The 18,885-nt window shown below is 37.1% G+C and overlaps 2 protein-coding genes across 2 annotated transcripts; both read left to right on the top strand.

Annotated features, from left to right (window-relative positions):
- Positions 1-5,076: 5,076 nt before the first annotated feature.
- Positions 5,077-12,558, top strand: entpd2b (ectonucleoside triphosphate diphosphohydrolase 2b; the record flags this gene model as incomplete). Its single annotated transcript, XM_079394952.1, has 9 exons — positions 5,077-5,202; positions 6,360-6,477; positions 6,665-6,815; positions 7,362-7,521; positions 7,736-7,963; positions 8,092-8,361; positions 8,440-8,559; positions 12,045-12,179; positions 12,349-12,558. Exons 1-9 carry the CDS (start codon positions 5,089-5,091, stop codon positions 12,556-12,558), a joined length of 1,506 nt encoding a protein of 501 aa, XP_079251078.1. The 5' UTR covers positions 5,077-5,088.
- Positions 12,559-13,457: 899 nt separating this feature from the next.
- zmat1 (zinc finger matrin-type 1) lies at positions 13,458-18,674 on the top strand (the record flags this gene model as incomplete). The annotated part of the gene is made up of 7 exons (XM_079395003.1): positions 13,458-13,697; positions 15,148-15,254; positions 15,352-15,441; positions 15,521-15,653; positions 15,748-16,008; positions 16,213-16,303; positions 17,696-18,674. The coding sequence occupies exons 1-7, from the start codon at positions 13,568-13,570 to the stop codon at positions 18,672-18,674; spliced, it is 1,791 nt and encodes a 596-aa protein (XP_079251129.1). The 5' UTR covers positions 13,458-13,567.
- Between the last annotated feature and the right edge of the window lie 211 nt (positions 18,675-18,885).

Below are 18,885 nucleotides of genomic sequence, written 5' to 3'. Positions count from 1 at the left end.
AACTAAGTGTCTTTTCAATTTTGTGAGCATATTATATTCACTATAAAAATATCCCTGGATTTGATTTATTTCCAAATCACTATATATAGCCTATATACAGGTGCTGGTCATAAAATTAGAATACCATGAAAAAGTTTATTTATTTCAGTAATACCATTCAAAAAGTGAAACTTGTATATTACATTCATTCATTACACACAGACTGATATATTTCAAATGTTTATTTCCTTTAATTTTGATGATTATAACTGACAACTAATGAAAGTCCCAAATTCAGTATCTCAGAAAATTAGAATATTGTGAAAATGTTCAATATTGAAGACCCCTGGTGCTACACTCTAATCAGCTAATTAACTCAAAACACCTGCAAAAGCCTTTAAATGGTCTCTCAGTCTAGTTCTGTAGGCTACATAATCATAGGGAAGACTGCTGACTTGACAGTTGTCCAAAAGACCATTGACAGCTTGCACAAGGAGGGCAAGACACAAAAGGTCATTGCTAAAGAGGCTGGATGTTCACAGAGCTCTGTGTCCAAGCACATTAATAGAGAGGCGAAAGGAAGGACAAGATGTGGTAGAAAAAAGTGTACAAGCAATAGGGATAACCGCACCCTGGAGAGGATTGTGAAACAAACCCCATTCAAAAATGTGGGGGAGATTCATAAAGAGTGGACTGCAGCTGGAGTCAGTGCTTCAAGAACCACTACGCAAGCTTACTAGTGCAAGACACAAACTTATGCAAGACATGGGTTTCAGCTGTCGCATTCCTTGTGTCAAGCCACTCTTGAACAAGAGACCGCGTCAGAAGCGTCTTGCCTGGGCTAAAGACAAAAAGGATTGGACTGCTGCTGAGTGGTCCAAAGTTATGTTCTCTGATGAAAGTAAATTTTGCATTTCCTTTGGAAATCAAGGTCCCAGAGTCTGGAGGAAGAGAGGAGAGGCACATAATCCACGTTGCTTGAGGTCCAGTGTAAAGTTTCCACAGTCATTGATGGTTTGGGGTGCCATGTCATCTGCTGGTGTTGGTCCATTGTGTTTTCTGAGGTCCAAGGTCAACGCAGTCGTTTACCAGGAAGTTTTAGAGCACTTCATGCTTCCTGCTGCTGACCAACTTTATGGAGATGCAGATTTCATTTTCCAACAGGACTTGGCACCTGCACACACTGCCAAAGCTACCAGTACCTGGTTTAAGGACCATGGTATCCCTGTTCTTGATTGGCCTGCAAACTCGCCTGAACTTAACCCCATAGAAAACCTATGGGGTATTGTGAAGAGGAAGATGCAATACGCCAGACCCAAAAATTCAGAAGAGCTGAAGGCCACTATCAGAGCAACATGGGCTCTCATAACACCTGAGCAGTGCCACAGACTGATCGACTCCATGCCACGCTGCATTGCTGCAGTAATCCAGGCCAAAGGAGCCCCAACTAAATATTGAGTGCTGTACATGCTCATACTCTTCATGTTCATCATTTTCAGTTGGCCAACATTTCTAAAAATCATTTTTTTTGCATTGGTCTTAATTATATTATATTCTAATTTTCTATTTTTGGGACTTTCATTAGTTGTCAGTTATAATCATCAAAATTAAAGGAAATAAACATTTGAAATATATCAGTCTGTGTGTAATGAATGAATCTAATATACAAGTTTCACTTTTTGAATGGTATTGCTGAAATAAATCAACTTTTTCATGATATTCTAATTTTATGACGTGTGTGTGTGTGTGTGTGTGTGTGTGTGTGTGTGTGTGTGTGTGCATGTTTATGTGGTTTATGAGGACACAAATTTGTATAATGACATGGGTATGACAGAGGTATTACAATATGAAGGTGGTTTATGAGGACACTGCCTATGTCCCCGTAATTCAAAAGGCTTAAAAAACATACTAAATTGTGTTTTTTTTGAAAATCTAAAAATGCACAAAGTCTCCTGTGAGGGCTAAGTTTAGGTGTAGGGTTGGTGTAGGGCAATACACAGTTTGTTCAGTATAAAAACCATTACGCCTATGAAGAGTCCCCATAAACCACAAAACCAACGTGTGTGTGTGTGTGTGTGTGTGTGTGTGTCAAGTTTTGAGCATACATTTGTACCCAGAAGTGAGCAAAACTTGACAAAGTCTCCCAAAACCTTGTTTATATATTGTATAAATGCAGATTTTTCCCTTATAGGGAAATGTATAACTGTGCATAAAAACAACATGAATATATGTAATGTCCCCAGTTAGCTAATTAAACGTGCATGTGTAAATATGTGATGTATGTACAAATAGCTAAATAGATCATTCCTCGAGTAAAATCCCAATGTAGACAAGTACTGCAATAAACACACCTTCCGCTTTGATTATCAATTTCCCAGAAAGTTCAATATTAGCTACAGTCAGTTCTGGAGAGGTGGAGAGAAGCATACATTAGTCAGACGTCTACGTTATGGGCTGGGAGTAGTGGTCAAAATATTGACTTGTTAATCTCTCATCATGAATTTTAAAGTATGAGGAAACGCCTGACAGCGTATTTAAGAGGCGGTATCACCATCATCAGTGGACAGACTGCTCCTCTTCAAACACTGACGTCTGCGCCAACAGGTGAGTTTACTTTAGTCTTCGTTGCACAACACTACATGATAGCTTATTTACTGAAACGTATTGCGAACTGTTTTTGAACTGCTAAACTGTGTCACACCATCCATTATCGTCAATAACGTGAGTCGCGTTATTTTACCTGCTCTGACGCGATCTGTGTTTATTCCACTGACTGAACGCAGGTGGAGGGATTCTTGCGTCTAAAAAACACATTTTCTCATTAAACGTTGTATTTCTCCTGCGTATATCATAAAAGTGAAAGACCAAACAACATTTGTGGGAAAACAAATTGAAAAGTTCTGTTTTTTTGCGTTGTTTACATTTAAAGTTCCCCCTATTCTACAGTTTGCGCCAAAATATGCTGCCATAGCAACATTTCTGCCATAAAGTTGCCGTCACTGTCGTAAAAGTTATATTTTTAAAGAAATAAGATTTTTAAAGCGCTTTGAACAAAATGCTAATTATGTTAACATGTTAATTTGTTATCGCTAGCCTTTATCTTAATAATGACAATGCGAGAAAATGCAATTAGTGCTGGAAAACTCACGTTGCTAAGGTGTTGCCATGGCATCTCTATGAAGTTGCTAAGTAGTTTTGGGACTTGACCTCAAAGTCTGGTTTCTATAAATAATACAATGATAAATACTTTTATATATTTATATATATATATATATATATATATATATATATATATATACAGAGAGAGAGTTTACACAAAGTACAAAAAATATAGATTGTTTTTATTATTTTTGTTGTTGTTGTTGTTGCTATTATTACTTGCACTAGACTGCTTTATCCATATGACCACTGTATGTTTCTTCTTTCAGACACTGGCTGGCAGGTGGTAGTGACAGTTGTTCTGTGGGCAAGAAGCTGATCTTCTTTCTGAGACAATGGGAGAGAGAGAGGCATGCTTATTTTCACCTGTTGCTCCTGCTGGGACGTGGATTAAACACTGCCTGTCCACACACTTCAGGCCAAAACACTCACTAGAGGAGGGTTCCCAAAGTGACCACTGGTCATCTCAGCCATTTTGCACCAGAAAGAGACTTGTGGTAGCCCTTCTGGTCATTTTGGCTTTGGTAATCATGATGCTGCTCCTGCTGCTGAATTATTATTGTATTATGGTCTGGCACCTGTGTCAGCATGAAGAGTCTGTTCCCCCAATATTTCAAAACACCACACCAGAACTGGACAAGCAGGACTGAAATGTTACACATTTTGTTGTTTTTGTTTTAATATTTAGTGCACCCATCTGGGATGCATTTATATGATATGCTGCTGTGTTTTTGTTTTATGAACTGAAATTTCCAGTGTGAGATTTTTCAGTGTACTATATGTGTGATTTAAGAAGGAAATTATTCACACTGTGAGGTTACTCAGTTTGTGAACTTCTAGTTTTGTATTTATTTAAATGATTTCCTAGGTTTGCCATTACACTGAAAATTATGCCTATTTTAATTGGCAAAGTCACTGTATTTATCCATTTATTTAAATCTGTTAATCTTTATCTAGTGAAGCTTGAAATGTAGTTAAATACTTTTCATAAAACCGGGTTTGTTTAAGCTTTGTGTGCTTGTGAATCTTTAAACATAAATGGCTTGTGAGAAATGTTGTTAATTCTCCTTTCAAGCCAAACACACACAGATCAGAATATCGCTCAGTGCATGCTTTTATTGAACAGACTGTATTGTAAACAGTAAATCAAAAACATAACCTTTGCCATATTTTTGACGCCTCATTCTATTTAAGATCTGGATGTGTGGCCTTAATTTAGTCATTCTGTTTTGTGATAAAATAAGCATTACTGCTCATGCATTCAAGCGGACAGTAATCCTCCCCAAAATGTAGATGATGTCACATATTATTCTCTTCCCTTTTCAACACCAAACAGGAAATTCTTACCACATGTAGAGTAGCGCATTGTGAATACAAAGTAGGCCTGTAAATGTAAAGTGCCTCTGTTCTTGGCAGGAATTATCCTATTCAGAGCATGCTGTCTGTGTCAGCTTTTGAATAGAGGCAGTGGACATTGAAAGAAGGGAAACCTTGTAAATAAAACTGCTCTCCATCACATAAATCCTGCTGCACAAGAATGACTCTAGATTTAGTCAGCTGCACTAGTGGACACACCTTTAGTGGTCACATTTTAAAAAGATGATGGAAGAAGGTTTCGGAATGTTTGGAACACTCCCTTATTCTACAAAAAGGTTGTAATTTGTGCAGGACATATTGTGTTTCTACTACCAATCTAATCTATATAAATTATTATTTCAGCATCAGCTATTCTACATCTGTATTTCCAAATAGTCTTTATAAAACATGTACACTTGCAAAGATTGTTTTTCTTATTATTCTAAAGAAATGGTTCTACTGTTGCTAACTGTTTCTATAGAGGGGCTTCTTTGTACAAGAGAAGTCTGTTTTCTTGTGAAGGAACTGGGTGGGCAAACGGGTTGCCCTTGTTCCTTCAAAATCAGTTGCACTGGGCAAACCCCAACTTTACTGATGGATAAACTGCTTAAGATTGTTGTCTCAGCGGCGCTCTTTCTGTTTGGAATTGTGTCTATTCTACTCCTGACTGTATCTATACATGAACTGAGAGAGCCACCACAGTACATGGTGAGTATTATTACTTCTGTGTCCTGATTAAAATGTAAAATTATTTATTTAGTATTTTCTCTCTCTTGCTGTCTATTTTTCGTCTGGAAGCTTGCATTTTACACAATGTATCCTGATTAATGGGAAGGAAGATTTTGGCAAATGATACAAAGAGGAATTGTGGACAAATAAAAAGCCTGAAAACAATGTATGATCACAGAAACATTATGTTTTAAGCACACAATAATGTTGCGCACAGAATAATGTTTAATTACTAACTCTAATATTCAGTCCTGCCTCAGATATTTAAGAATCCATTTCTAATCATTGGGTTAAAGACAGCCACATCAAAGCTAAAGGCCACATCCTGAACTACAAGTAAAAGTTAGTATATGAAATTACATTATAACTAGGTATAGTATATTTAATCAGTTTTGTAGCCGTGGGGAGGTGATCCTTCACAAGGTAAACACAGAGAATGGTCATTTTGTTCCTGTTGGGAACCAAGGAAAAAATGAAGATGCAGACTCAGGATAATTTGTTATGTCAGATACTTCTGGGAATTGCATCTCCAGGAGTGTGTCTTCAGGCAACAGGTACATGTTAACCCCTGGGAGCCGTGGATAAATAACTGTGTAACAGGTCACGGAGACACACAATGTGTACAAAATCTTAGAAGTAATTAAAATATGATGGTTATTTCAAAATATGTGATTGCAGTGGCTTCTGCGAATAAATCACTGTGAAAACATGTTCTCATCGTATTATGAAAATTTTACAATTTTACCAAAACTTTGACAGTGACAGTGACATGACATGTGGCCAAGTATGGTAACCCATACTCGGAATTTGTGCTCTGCATTTAACCCATCCAAAGTGCACACACACCGTGAACACACACCCGGAGCAGTGGGCAGCATTTATGCTGCGGCGCCCGGGGAGCAGTTGGGGGTTCGGTGCCTTGCTCAAGGGCACCTCAGTCGTGGTATTGAGGGTGGAGAGAGCGCTGGACATTCACTCCCCCCACCTACAATCCCTGCCGGACCTGAGACTCAAACCCATGACCTTTGGGTTACAAATTATTCTGTTTGAAATAAAAACAGTATAATACATTCTAATCACATAGATTTTAATATAAATGTTTACACTTTTTTGCCTCTCTCTCTATCTCATTGCAGTATGGAGTTGTGCTGGACGCTGGCTCCTCACACACTGCTTTGTACATCTACAAATGGCCGGCGGACAAATTAAATGGCACAGGCGTGGTCACCCAGCACAACGAGTGTCATGTCAAAGGTCAAATGACTTATAATATTTAACATTTTCAGGCAGATTAATGGTAGAGATATACAGTAGATAAACATCTAAAGCGTAAATAAATAAATAAGCATCAATATGCATGTTCTGGTATAAGATATTTCAATCTAGTTTAATAAATATAGAAATGGATGTAATTATTGTGTCTTGTGTTTCTTTGGTGCAGGAGGGGGAATCTCTAGTTATGCTGGGCAGCAGGGCGCAGCGGCCCGTAGCCTTGAGGCATGCTTGAAGCAGGCCATGCGGGACATTCCCCCAGAAAGACATCACCGCACCCCTGTGTATCTAGGAGCTACTGCTGGCATGAGACTTCTGAAGTGAGTGTGTTTTTTCCACCTATTTTGCTACATGTAGTATTGAATCGTTTTATGCACAAAGGCCACATATAAAAGAACGCATCATATTTTAAAACACTTTCTGGCTATCTCATTTTCTGGTTAATCTTGTTGAAGTAGTATATTTTTTCAGGCAGAGTAATGGTAAAGGTATTTCTCATATAGATAAACACAAACACCAATATGCAAGTTTCAAGATATTTCAGTCAAGTTTCAGATGCAAATCTTTAATAATTTACAAAAATTGAATTACATTGGGACCAGTTTATTAAACTTGAAAAGAGAAGATAGTTCTGAGAAAAGAAATAACTTCTTTTCTCAGAAATAAGTGCTTTTTGTTATCATAATGCAAATCAATTTAGTGGCTTAAGTGTCGAAAAACACTTTAGGGGCAGTGTAGGCTGTTTTGGCTCTAAATATTTTATAGCTATGTAGTAACATTTTGTGGTCTTCCAGGATAACATTTGCTGATTGCTTTTGTCATCAACCTCCAAATACCTTTAATTTTTTCCATCTGTTATTTTTCAGAATTACCAATCCTGACAAAGCATCTCAGATTCTTCAAGAAGTCAAACAAAAAATCAAATCCTTTCCTTTCAACTTTCAAGGAGCTGTAATTTTGAGCGGTCAAGAAGAGGGGGTTTACGGTTGGGTCACTGTCAACTACCTTCTTGAAAACTTCATAAAGGTGCTTTCTTGTTAGAGTATGTCTGACTTTTCTTGTCAGTGAAACTGTCCATAAATTAATTATCCTTAAACTTTATTGCTTATTATCATCACAGACATCTAAACATTAAGCCAGTGTTTTGATTTATGTTACAGTATTTTTACTGGTTTCTCAACTGCTTGGGCCATCTAGTGGCCATTTTCTGTCTTTATTTGCTCGTTTTCACACTATACAGTATGGCTATGTGGGCCGATGGCTTAACTCTAACAGAAAAACAGTCGGAGCGCTGGATTTAGGTGGGGCGTCCACACAGATCACTTTTGAGACCCCAGAGACTGTTGAGAATGAGTTGAACAGCATGACCTTGCGTCTCTACGGGCAGGAGTATTCCCTCTACACGCATAGTTACCTGTGCTATGGTAAAGAAGAGGCTCTGCGCCAAATCCTGGCCTACCTGGTTGAAGTATGATATTATGTATCACAAATCAATAATACCTCATTGTATAGACACTATTTTTATGTTGGTGACTTCTTGGTGAATTGTTTTTGTCCTAACACAGTTTACATTCATCTAGTATGTTTTCATTTCAGTCGCAGGGTAATACTAGCAAAGTGTACCATCCCTGCTACCCATCTGACTTCACTGATGTCTTCAAGCTGGAGAAAGTGTTCGACTCGCCTTGTACAGCGTCTAAGAGACCCAAACTTTACAACCATCATTCCTGGATCAGGGTGCAAGGCACCGGGGACTACCAAAGCTGCCTTGGCAACACTTCTAATATATTTTCCTTCCAGTTCTGCCCCTTTTCTCAGTGTTCGTTTAATGGAGTTTTCCAGCCCAACATCAGTGGGGGCTTCATGGTGAGAGGCCAAAAAATGGACAAAGTGGAATATGTGAGTTTAATAGAATAAAATCTTATGTATTTGTCTTTCTTTTAGGCCTTCTCTGCCTATTTCTTCACTCACAGTTATCTCCAGCAAAGTACAGGGATAAACATCAGAACCTCGGCTCAGCTAGAGGAGGCTACCCAAGCTGTGTGCAATATGACCATAGAAGAGGTATAATTTGTGAATTGTTTTTTTTTTTTTATTTTTTTTTTTAGTAAAATACTGTTTTAGCTGCCTCAGAATAAATTAAAGCCATTACAACAAACGCTATCAGGATACATGAAACATTATGTACTTTACAATTTAAATATTTGAAGTTTTCCCCCATTGTAGTAATAAGATTAACACTTTTTTTTATTTGTTTAATTGTCATGAAAATAATGACACTACTCTAATCTCTTAATTGGCCTATAACTGGAGGGAAAAAAAGAAAAAAAGGGTAGGTCCAATTGATATTTTAGGTCCAATTGATATTTCACCCTGAAATAAATTTTAATTAAAAATTAAACACATACACAATATATATTATATATATATATATATATATATATATATATATATATATATATATATATATATATGGGTCATTGATGTTTAAGTATTTTCGACAAGCAAATTAAAAATAAATAAATAATAATAATAATATATTTTGTAGTTGTTCAAACATTAAGAATGTTGTGTACACATAAATTCATATTACAATTTTAAATTATGTGATTTTAGTGTTTTTTCATCTAGATGAATCAGTCGTAGCCTTTAAAAACGTCATGTGGTGCGACCATGATTTATTTTCAAATTAATTAATTTCCTTAACATGCTTAACATTTTTTTAGATGTTCTCAGTAATTGAAGTATTTAGAATTTGCATTTCTTTTGAGTTTTTGTACATAATGATCTCATATTTTTGTTCTATAATTTAAGAGTTGCCTTCTTAATTGTAGTTAGCAGACTTATTTTTTCTGTAAAGTGCATAAAACTGAGAAAAATATTTAAAAAATACCATCCACTTAAGCATACTATAGCAGTGATTCATATTTCAGCCACAGAAATTAGATCTTTTTTTTTTTTTTTAATTCAGTTATTGCTGTTATTGGTCGCACCACATGATGAGTGGTCGCTCTAAATGACACAAAGACCTTATGTCATTAAAAATCTATTTAAAGAAACGTGTGAAAAGTTCAGCATATGGCATTAAGTCGTGGGGAAGTCGTGGCCTAATGGTTAGAGAGTCGGACTTGTAATCTAAAGGTTGCGGGTTCGAGTCTCCGGCAAGCAGGGATTGTAAGTGGGGGGAGTGAATGTCCAGCGCTCTCTCCACCCTCAATACCACGACTGAGGCACCGAACCCCCAACTGCTCCCCGGGCGCTGCAGCATAAAATGGCTGCCCACTGCTCCGGGTGTGTGTTCACGTTGGATGTGTGTGTTCACTGCTGTGTGTGTGCACGGGATGGGTTAAATGCAGAGCACGAATTCCGAGTATGGGTCACCATACTTGGCTGAATGTCACTTCACTTAACTGCAGTCATTTTTTTAGACCCAGTTATTTCTAAACTTTGCCCAACCTTGGCTGCTCAATTGACCCTTCGCCGGGAGTTTGATTAACAGGAAATCTGAGCAATCATATTGCCAAATCTGCCATTTTTGGCTGACAAACAAACCAGACAGGAGAGTAGATTAACTTCGTTGGACTTGAACTTGAAAAATTGTGTTTATTGACATCTTTTCACAGTTGAAACAAGATACCTTCTGATGTTCATTCATGTTTATTTTGTGCTATAACTAGTAAGAGATGATCGATCACATGCCGCTTGAACTGAGGTGCTACAGCGTGTGGGAAGTTGTGGCCTAATGGTTAGAGAGTTGGACTCATAATCCAAAGGCACCGAACCCCCAAATGCTCCCCGGGCACTGCAGCATAAATGGCTGCCCACTGCCCACTGCCGTGTGTGTGTTCACTGCTGTGTGTGTGCACGGGATGGGTTAAATGCAGAGCACGAATTCCGAGTATGGGTCACCATACTTGGCTGAATGTCACTTCACTTAACTGCAGTCATTTTTTTAGACCCAGTTATTTCTAAACTTTGCCCAACCTTGGCTGCTCAATTGACCCTTCGCCGGGAGTTTGATTAACAGGAAATCTGAGCAATCATATTGCCAAATCTGCCATTTTTGGCTGACAAACAAACCAGACAGGAGAGTAGATTAACTTCGTTGGACTTGAACTTGAAAAATTGTGTTTATTGACATCTTTTCACAGTTGAAACAAGATACCTTCTGATGTTCATTCATGTTTATTTTGTGCTATAACTAGTAAGAGATGATCGATCACATGCCGCTTGAACTGAGGTGCTACAGCGTGTGGGAAGTTGTGGCCTAATGGTTAGAGAGTTGGACTCATAATCCAAAGGCACCGAACCCCCAAATGCTCCCCGGGCACTGCAGCATAAATGGCTGCCCACTGCCCACTGCCGGGTGTGTGTTCACCATGTGTGTGTGTTCACTGCTGTGTGTGTGCACTTTGGATGGGTTAAATGCAGAGCACAAATTCTGAGTATGGGCCTCCATACTTGGCCATATGTCACTTCACTTCACTTATCTCTATAATGGAAAACACTCTGCAGTGGTCGCACCACATGATATTTGGTCACACCACATGATATTTTCAAACTCAGTCAAAATTTACAAGCACAGAATTAGCCACCTGAACAAAACCAGCTAGCTTCCCATGAAAGGTCACTATGAGATTTATAATAAAAACAAATGCTTGTAAAAGTAACGTAATATTCATTGTTTTGTTTTGTTGAGGTCATACGACATGATATCCAAATGTGGTAACTGCATACCAGCCATTAAAAGTTTTTTTTTTTTTTTTTTTTCAAATTTGAGAGAGAGCGAGAGAGTTACAAACCTGCTTGATGCTTCTATGGGTCCTTGGCAAATTGTTATATGATGCAATGTCCTAACTTTGAATGGATTTCAACATAAAAGTACCAAAATGGTAGTTTCTTGATGGTCGCACCACATGATATTTCATAAAATGGAGATTATCGGACAAAGTTTGTTTGAATATTATGATGGAAATCTTTGCAATTTTATAAAGGATTACAAAACACTTTGGAAAACATGCAAAATAGTACAGAAAATTAATCTGAATAAATTTTGGGTAATTTCAAAGATGCTTCCAAAACAACAGTTATGGCCTTATGATGTTTTTGTAATTGTAACCACATGATGTTTTGACATTTTGAATAACAGAAACATTACAAATAACTAATGTTTTTTATTATTATTTAAAGTTGGTACATATGTGGGAGAGGTACTTCTTATATATGGCATTTTTTTTGCATTTAAACCAAAATGCAATCGGACAGAAAATTTAGGCGTCACGTCATTGACCCATATAATGACGTGACGCCTAAATTTTCTGTGTATATATATATATATATATATATATATATATATATAATTTTTAGTAATAGTAATATTGATTTCAGGAGAAATGATTTCAAATATTAACTGGATATTTTCTAGCCAGGTTTTATGAATGTGAAAAAAATGTCTTTGTGTTTATCATATAAATACAAACATGCTGCATTGCATCTCTAAATTCCTGTAAATCTTAAAAATTCTTCTCCATATCTTCTGTTCATCATAGATGACAAAGAAAGCTCCTGACTTGAAAAAATACCTGAAGGATTACTGTGCAGTTGCAGTGTATATACAAGTGCTAATGCTTAGGGGTTATAACTTTGATGAGAGTTCTTTCCAAAATGTTGCTTTTCAGAAAAAGGTGAGTCTATTTTATCAAAATTATACTCATAAGCGGGTACATAACAGAACAATCTTAACCTTAACCAGAAATAATTTTACAGTTTTCTTCTGAATAAAATGCAAATTGTGTGAATGTGAACTAAGTACACAAAAATGCAAAACCACACATTCGGTCTACTATGTCACAGGCAGGTGAGGCGTCTGTGGGCTGGGCTCTGGGTTATATTCTCAGTGTGAGCAGTCTTCTTCCAGAGGAACCTGTGGGCATCAGGAAGGGCTTGTGTCCTGCAGCATGGATTGGCTTGTTGATTCTCCTAACCGTCCTCCTCACTGCCACCTTCTGTTACATGGCTCTCCTAGTGATTCGGAGGAAAAGGAGTAATGAAGGCATCTCATAGCTCACTGCTATGGCTACAGTTGTTATGTGTTTGGACAGACTCCACAAAAATTAAATGTTTACATGAATAATGCATTCATATTGTACTGTCTGTGCTAATATTGCATCAAATTTAACAGAAAATTTGTTTGTTTTACCAATGACAAATTTTACCAAAAGACATCAAAACTAGTTAGGAAATTAAATTGAAGCACAAAATGAATAACACTAAATAATATTATATATGGTATACTATCTAATACCAGCACTGTTCTATTGTACAATCTCAGCAATGTTACTGTTTTAACAGATTACAGCCAATTTCTTTGTCTTTGTTTATCTTGTGTGATACACTAATCAACTTTATTAAAATAAATATATGCATTTTTAATGAGGACTTTCAATGATTTCTGATCAGTGACCCAGAACTCTAGTTTTTCTTTGGCCAGTTCACAATTGTCTTCAGTTAATGTACAATAAGAAATTCACAGCATTTCAAATATTTCTCAGACTGAAGGAATAAAACTATAATGTTAATAATTTACCAAACTGAATTCATTTCTGCTGCAAGTCACTGAAACCAAACTACAGTATGTTTAAAAATACATAGACCTATTTTATTTTTTTACCATAGATTTTTTTTACCATAGATTCTAAAGTTATCTTACTGTTTAATCCGGCAAAATGACAGAAATTTTACAGTAGTAACAACAACTTTTTTTTTTTTTTTTATCAGAAACTGCTTACCATTGTATTTATAATTGCGGGCTTCATATTGTATGGTAAACCATGATATATTTGCTTCGTACAATATAACACATTTTTTAATTTACTAAGACAGTAACATAAAAACATCAGATGATGGCAGTAAGCATCTGCTTAATTCAGTGGCTGGCACGTAAAGAAACGTGATCCTACTGCGCATGCGCAGATCACCTCCCGTCATATATTAACCATTGCCATGTAGAGCTCTTTGGCATTTTACTAGGTTATTCTGCTACAGTTTTGATTTATTTCCAGGTTTAAAAAAAATGTCCGAGCTCGAAGCTAGTGTATCGTGTTCTCCGCAGTGTGCGGAAACAGACAAAATCAAAAATACAGACGATATCAATCCAGAAACAGTACAAAACACTAACACCAATATTTCTCAGGTTGAAGAAGGTGAGTCTATCAGTTGAAACCCTTCAAAAACTTAAAAAATGCAGTCATGTGGAGCTTATTTGCATCGAATGCTTGTGTTTGAGTTGTTTGAGATGGATTCATGGGTGGTAATAAAGCTTAGCGAGTCAACAAGCTAGGCTAGGCTAAATATTAGTACCCATCATTCATCTTAAACAACCACCACAAAAATCCCTGTTTAAAACAATCTGATGTGTTTTTAAGTCGATTGTCATCGTTCATCGGCTAAAAATACACGTTAAGACACAAAACGTGGAGTTAATGAATCGTACCATCGTGTAAATCGATTAAGCAACGATCTAGCAAGGCACCGAATGCTTTTTTAGCTCATAATAATCCTCCATTGCAATTGTTATGGAAAGTAACAGCTCGTTTGTGACATTTCAAAACGTTTTAGTGCGTTTTAAGTTTGTTTTTATTTCTGACTTAAAAAAAAAAACGTGTCACATTTTATTTCACATTTGATGTTTATATTTTCATTAGTACAAATAAGTACACAATAATAATTGCTAATTTAGTTGTGTTTTTATGCAATTTTAGTGTCCACAAACTAACATAGCAACATTGGTAACTTGATTATTTAAGCTAACACATTCAGGAACAAACAGCCTTACCGAATTAAAAAATGTACGCAAATAATAGAATTCAAGTAAGTTTGACACGTTTTACAATAACATGAGCTCTCATTTCTGCATAGCATTCACTAAAATAATGTAAGAAAAAAAACTCCATGGCATGAACAAATAGTCAAGACCATGTCATTTATTGGGCTAATATTATTAGTGATTTTTTAATTTAAATTAGTTGAAATAGTATAGATTTTACATTATGATGTACCGATGCCTAGATTCAGTTGTAACATTTAAAACTATTGTTCTTTAACTGGATTTGTGATTTTATACAAATTTCTATTGTGGGTCAATTATTAGTTATCAGGCATAATATGAAATAGTTGTCAACGTATCCTTAATTCTGTTAAAATAGCTTTTTTTGCTCCACAACAACCAGATACATTATTATTATTTGTACGCTTTTCTTGCACACGTTGGGCCTCATTCATAACATTGAAGCGGAACGAATTTCTCTGTAAAACAATTTGTGTATAAATTGTCACATTTAGTTCAGTCCAGCAATTTATGCAAGAATAAATTCATGAACAAAATTGAGCTTTTTTTATTAAATGACAATTAGGCTACTGATATTTTTAAGAGATACAGTACTCTCTGTTTCTTGTTGACTAGTTTTACCAAAAGCCTCACAGTGCATCTAAAACCTATTTCTAATCATAAATTTCATGCTGTGTGAAAAACAGATTTGAAAAAAAAAATTAGTCGATGAGATCATGTCTATACTAACCACATCAGCTGCATTACACAAAATTACGTTAAGATTATTTAGTACAATAAATATTATTTTACATTATTTTCTGCAGTGTCTCAGAGCGACAGTGGTCTTCTCAAAGGCTTGTTAACAGATAACTTCTGTCACGTCTGTGAAGCAACCCTGCTTTACGAGTCCCAGAGAGTTTCTCATTATGAGGTTTGTGAGGTTGTTTTTCGTGCAATTGTATCAGGTTTTTTCAGGCAACCTCAAAAGGCTGCAGTTATATGTCTAACATTGGTTTCTATGTTGCCAGGGGAAAAAGCATGCACAAAGAGTCAGGATGTACTTGCAGAACAAGAACACTAAAATAAATAAGCCAAGCCAAGATTGTGGAGGCCTTTTGGTATGTAACAGATCACACAGAATACACATATATTGCTCTTAAGTGTGTATTAATATATAATACTCTATATTGTTTACAGAGAGGTCTGTCTGCAGAGAAGTTCTGCGAGCTGTGCAACATGGTATTCAGCTCTTCAACTGTGGCCAAGTCACACTATGAGGGCAAAGTTCATGCCAAGAACATGAGAAAAACCAATCCTCTGCCACCTGGAGGTGAGTAAAATCAAACTGGGGATTGTTAGGTTTGACTCTTCACCATTGTGGGCTAAATCTGTCATAACACTATTATGTTATATTCAACTTGTAGCGGCTGTCCTAGAATCCACAAATCCTGATGTCCTCCCATCAGAGGCTGCTGTGCAAAATCAGATCAGTCTGGAGCAGAAGGACACTTCTGGCTTGGACGATCAAGAGGTTGATCTCAGTGACCCCAACAAGTACTGTACACTGTGCAGAGCTTCCTTTAACAACCCTCTGGTCGCCCAGCAACACTACAGCGGCCGAAAACATCAGCGGAACCAGGCCCGGCAAGAGATGCTGGATCAGATGGGGGAACAGTCAGATCATGGTATGCGTTAAAATATATCTTCATTGACCAATTTATAAAATTAAAAATGACAGATTTTATTCAATAATGCTTGTATTGATTTGATTAATTATTGATATTAAAAAAATATTTATGATTTTTACATATCATATTTGAATATACTGTATTTTACATTTCTTTTTGTTGTTGTTATACCCTCTTTCTTTTACTCACGCACACATACAGTGAGCTCCCTGACTTGCCCAATTTGCTGCCTGACACTCAGCTCAATAGAGATGTACCAGGCACACATGCAGGGAAACAAACACTTTGTCAAGTGAGTGACGTTGCTTTCATTCATCATTTTATGTGATGCCTTTTTTGTTACAGCCACTAGGATTTGGACCTTGGATCTTGATCTTGTCAGCAAATATTTGGCAATTTTTAAAATGAAATCAGAAAGAATCTCATTTACATTCTAAAAGTGTGTTCGTGGACAAAATCCTTAGATTAATCCTAACCCACCCCCTGCGGCGCCGCTGTATATTAAAATTATTAAAATAATATTTCTGTGCAAATATGTAAGATTAGAGAAAAAAAATGGACAACTTGAATTTCCTGTTGACATTAGGTGAAATTTGAGTAAATTTTCTTTAAATGTAAATGTAAGTACATATTGCATTTACATTTATTTCAGAATTTTACATAATTGCGTACACTGTAAAAAAAAATAAAAAGTAAATAAAAAGAATAGGTTTTACAAAAAAATTAAATGTTATAAAATGTTATATATAATGTTTCTGATTTCAGTGTGTTACTTGACTTTTTATTTTCGGAATTGAGGTGAAAATTGGGTAGCAACCTGGTCTTATAGCATAAACGTACTTGGGGGCACTTTTTAGCAAGACTGTTTTTACGTACCGTACTGCTCGTTTCGCCGTAGTTTCAAAGAAAAATGTCCACTGAGTGGCACTAAAACACGGGTTCAATATGTGAACCCTGGCACATACGTACCGTATTGCGGCGGTTCAGAATTCAAATATATCCGGGGGACCGTCGCTAAAAATTAATGCTCTATCTTGTTGGGAAAATACCCTAGTTCAAACCAACCCTAAACGTACCTGGTAGTGTTGACAAATGCAAAACTAAATAAAAACGCATTTCTTGATGCAACCATGCCATTTGAGCATCCTTATATGCAGATTTGAACTGTTTTGCCGAACCATAGTTACACGGCATTCGAACCGGAGCTCCTCACCTCTCAAGTACATCTCCGTACTCCGTGAGCTACTGAACAAACTTACCGTCTATGAAAAGCCATTACGTATGAAGCTGGATATTCGTTCAAAAGCATCAGTTTTCAAATCTCTCAGCATATTAATATTGTTTTGAAGTCATAAATTGATATCCTTCAAGTAATTGTGCGAAAATTACGCTTTATTTATCGAAACTCTGTAAATTTGTGTGAAAAGGAATAAAAGGCATTGGAGTTTTACTGCCTCTAGTCAGTGTTAATTTCTTTTGGAAACTGCAGTGATATGTACTTATTGGTACGTATTTTGCATCTTGCAAAAAAATGCCCCCAGGTACGTTTATGCCATGAGACCAGGTAGGAATTTTTTTTTCGTAACATTTTTTTTTTACTCTAGGCTATTGGGAAAACTCTTTATCAGTCAGTCACTAGTTTGCATACAATAATAAGTGAAATGTCATTAATCTTTGCCCTTAGAGAGAAGAAGGTCATGGAACTGTGCAAATCTCAGAAGAAAGTGTACGACTCCTTCCAGGATGAGCTGGCTGACTACATCCAGGTGCAGAAGGCCCGGGGACTGGATCCCAAAGCAGGGCTAGGCACCATAGGACAAGCAAGCAAGGGTCTGGATGAGAGTGTGCAAGAAGGTCCACAGAAAGCAGAAGAGATGCCTCATCCTGTCCAGTTGGTGCCACGTTTTCCGCCTCCTGGTTTCCCTCAACCTCAATGGCAACCACAAATCCAGTCTCAGGTCAATCAGTTTGGCTTTGGCATGAGAGGCCCTGTCCCACACTATCGGCCAGGATTTATGCCCCATGCCCGTCCTCCTTTCCCACCAGGTCACCTGTATAAAAGAGGGAGGAGCCCTGAGTCATGTAGCTCCTCCTCTTTCTCAGGCTCCTCCTCCTACACTAGCAGCAGTAGTGACAGCAGCAGCAGTTATGACAGCAGAGAGAGGAGGAAACGGAAAAGGAAGATGAAAAAGCAAGGGAAGAGCAGAAGAGACCAGGAGGAAGGGTCTGATACGGAACGAGGAGAAAGGAAAAAGAGGCAGAAGGGAGACAGGAGAGGAAGTGTAGAAGGAGAAGATGATGATAGAAAGAAATGGAAGGAGAAAAGAAAAAGAGAGAGGAGCTCTAGTGAAGACGAGGAAAGCAGAAGTAAAAGAAGAGCAAGCAAGAAAAGTAGGAGGCACGGGGATGGACAGCATGCAAAGAGACGAAAAGAAGAGGAACTCTTGGAGAAAGAAGAGGAACTCTTGGAGAAACAAGAGGTTGAAGTGCACGAGGAAAAACAGGGAAAGATGGAGGAACATGTAGAGGTCAGGACAGAAACGAGAGATGGCAAACACAAACACAAAAAAGAGAAGAAAAAAGGAAAAGAGAAGATAAATCAAGAAGACAACCGGACAGAGGAGGAAAGGCTCTGGGATGAGACAATTCTTGGTGTTTTTTAGACTAGTTTTTTCGATGATGGTCTGACAGTATTGTTCTACTAAACTGCATGGGACCTCAGAAAAACGTTTTGCTGCAATCTGGGCCCTTCTCACTATTTATGCTTTCTGAAGAGCTTTAAATGATTTTCTTTTATACAGAAACTCATCTGACCTTTTTAAGGAATCAATTGTGAAAATTTTGTCATGATTTACTCACCCTTATTTCATTTGA

This window comes from Barbus barbus (assembly GCF_936440315.1).
Source record: "Barbus barbus genome assembly, chromosome: 36".
NCBI lineage: Eukaryota > Metazoa > Chordata > Actinopteri > Cypriniformes > Cyprinidae > Barbus > Barbus barbus.
The sequence above is the reverse complement of the archived record's forward strand: the minus strand, read 5'-3'. Positions and strand labels throughout refer to the sequence as shown.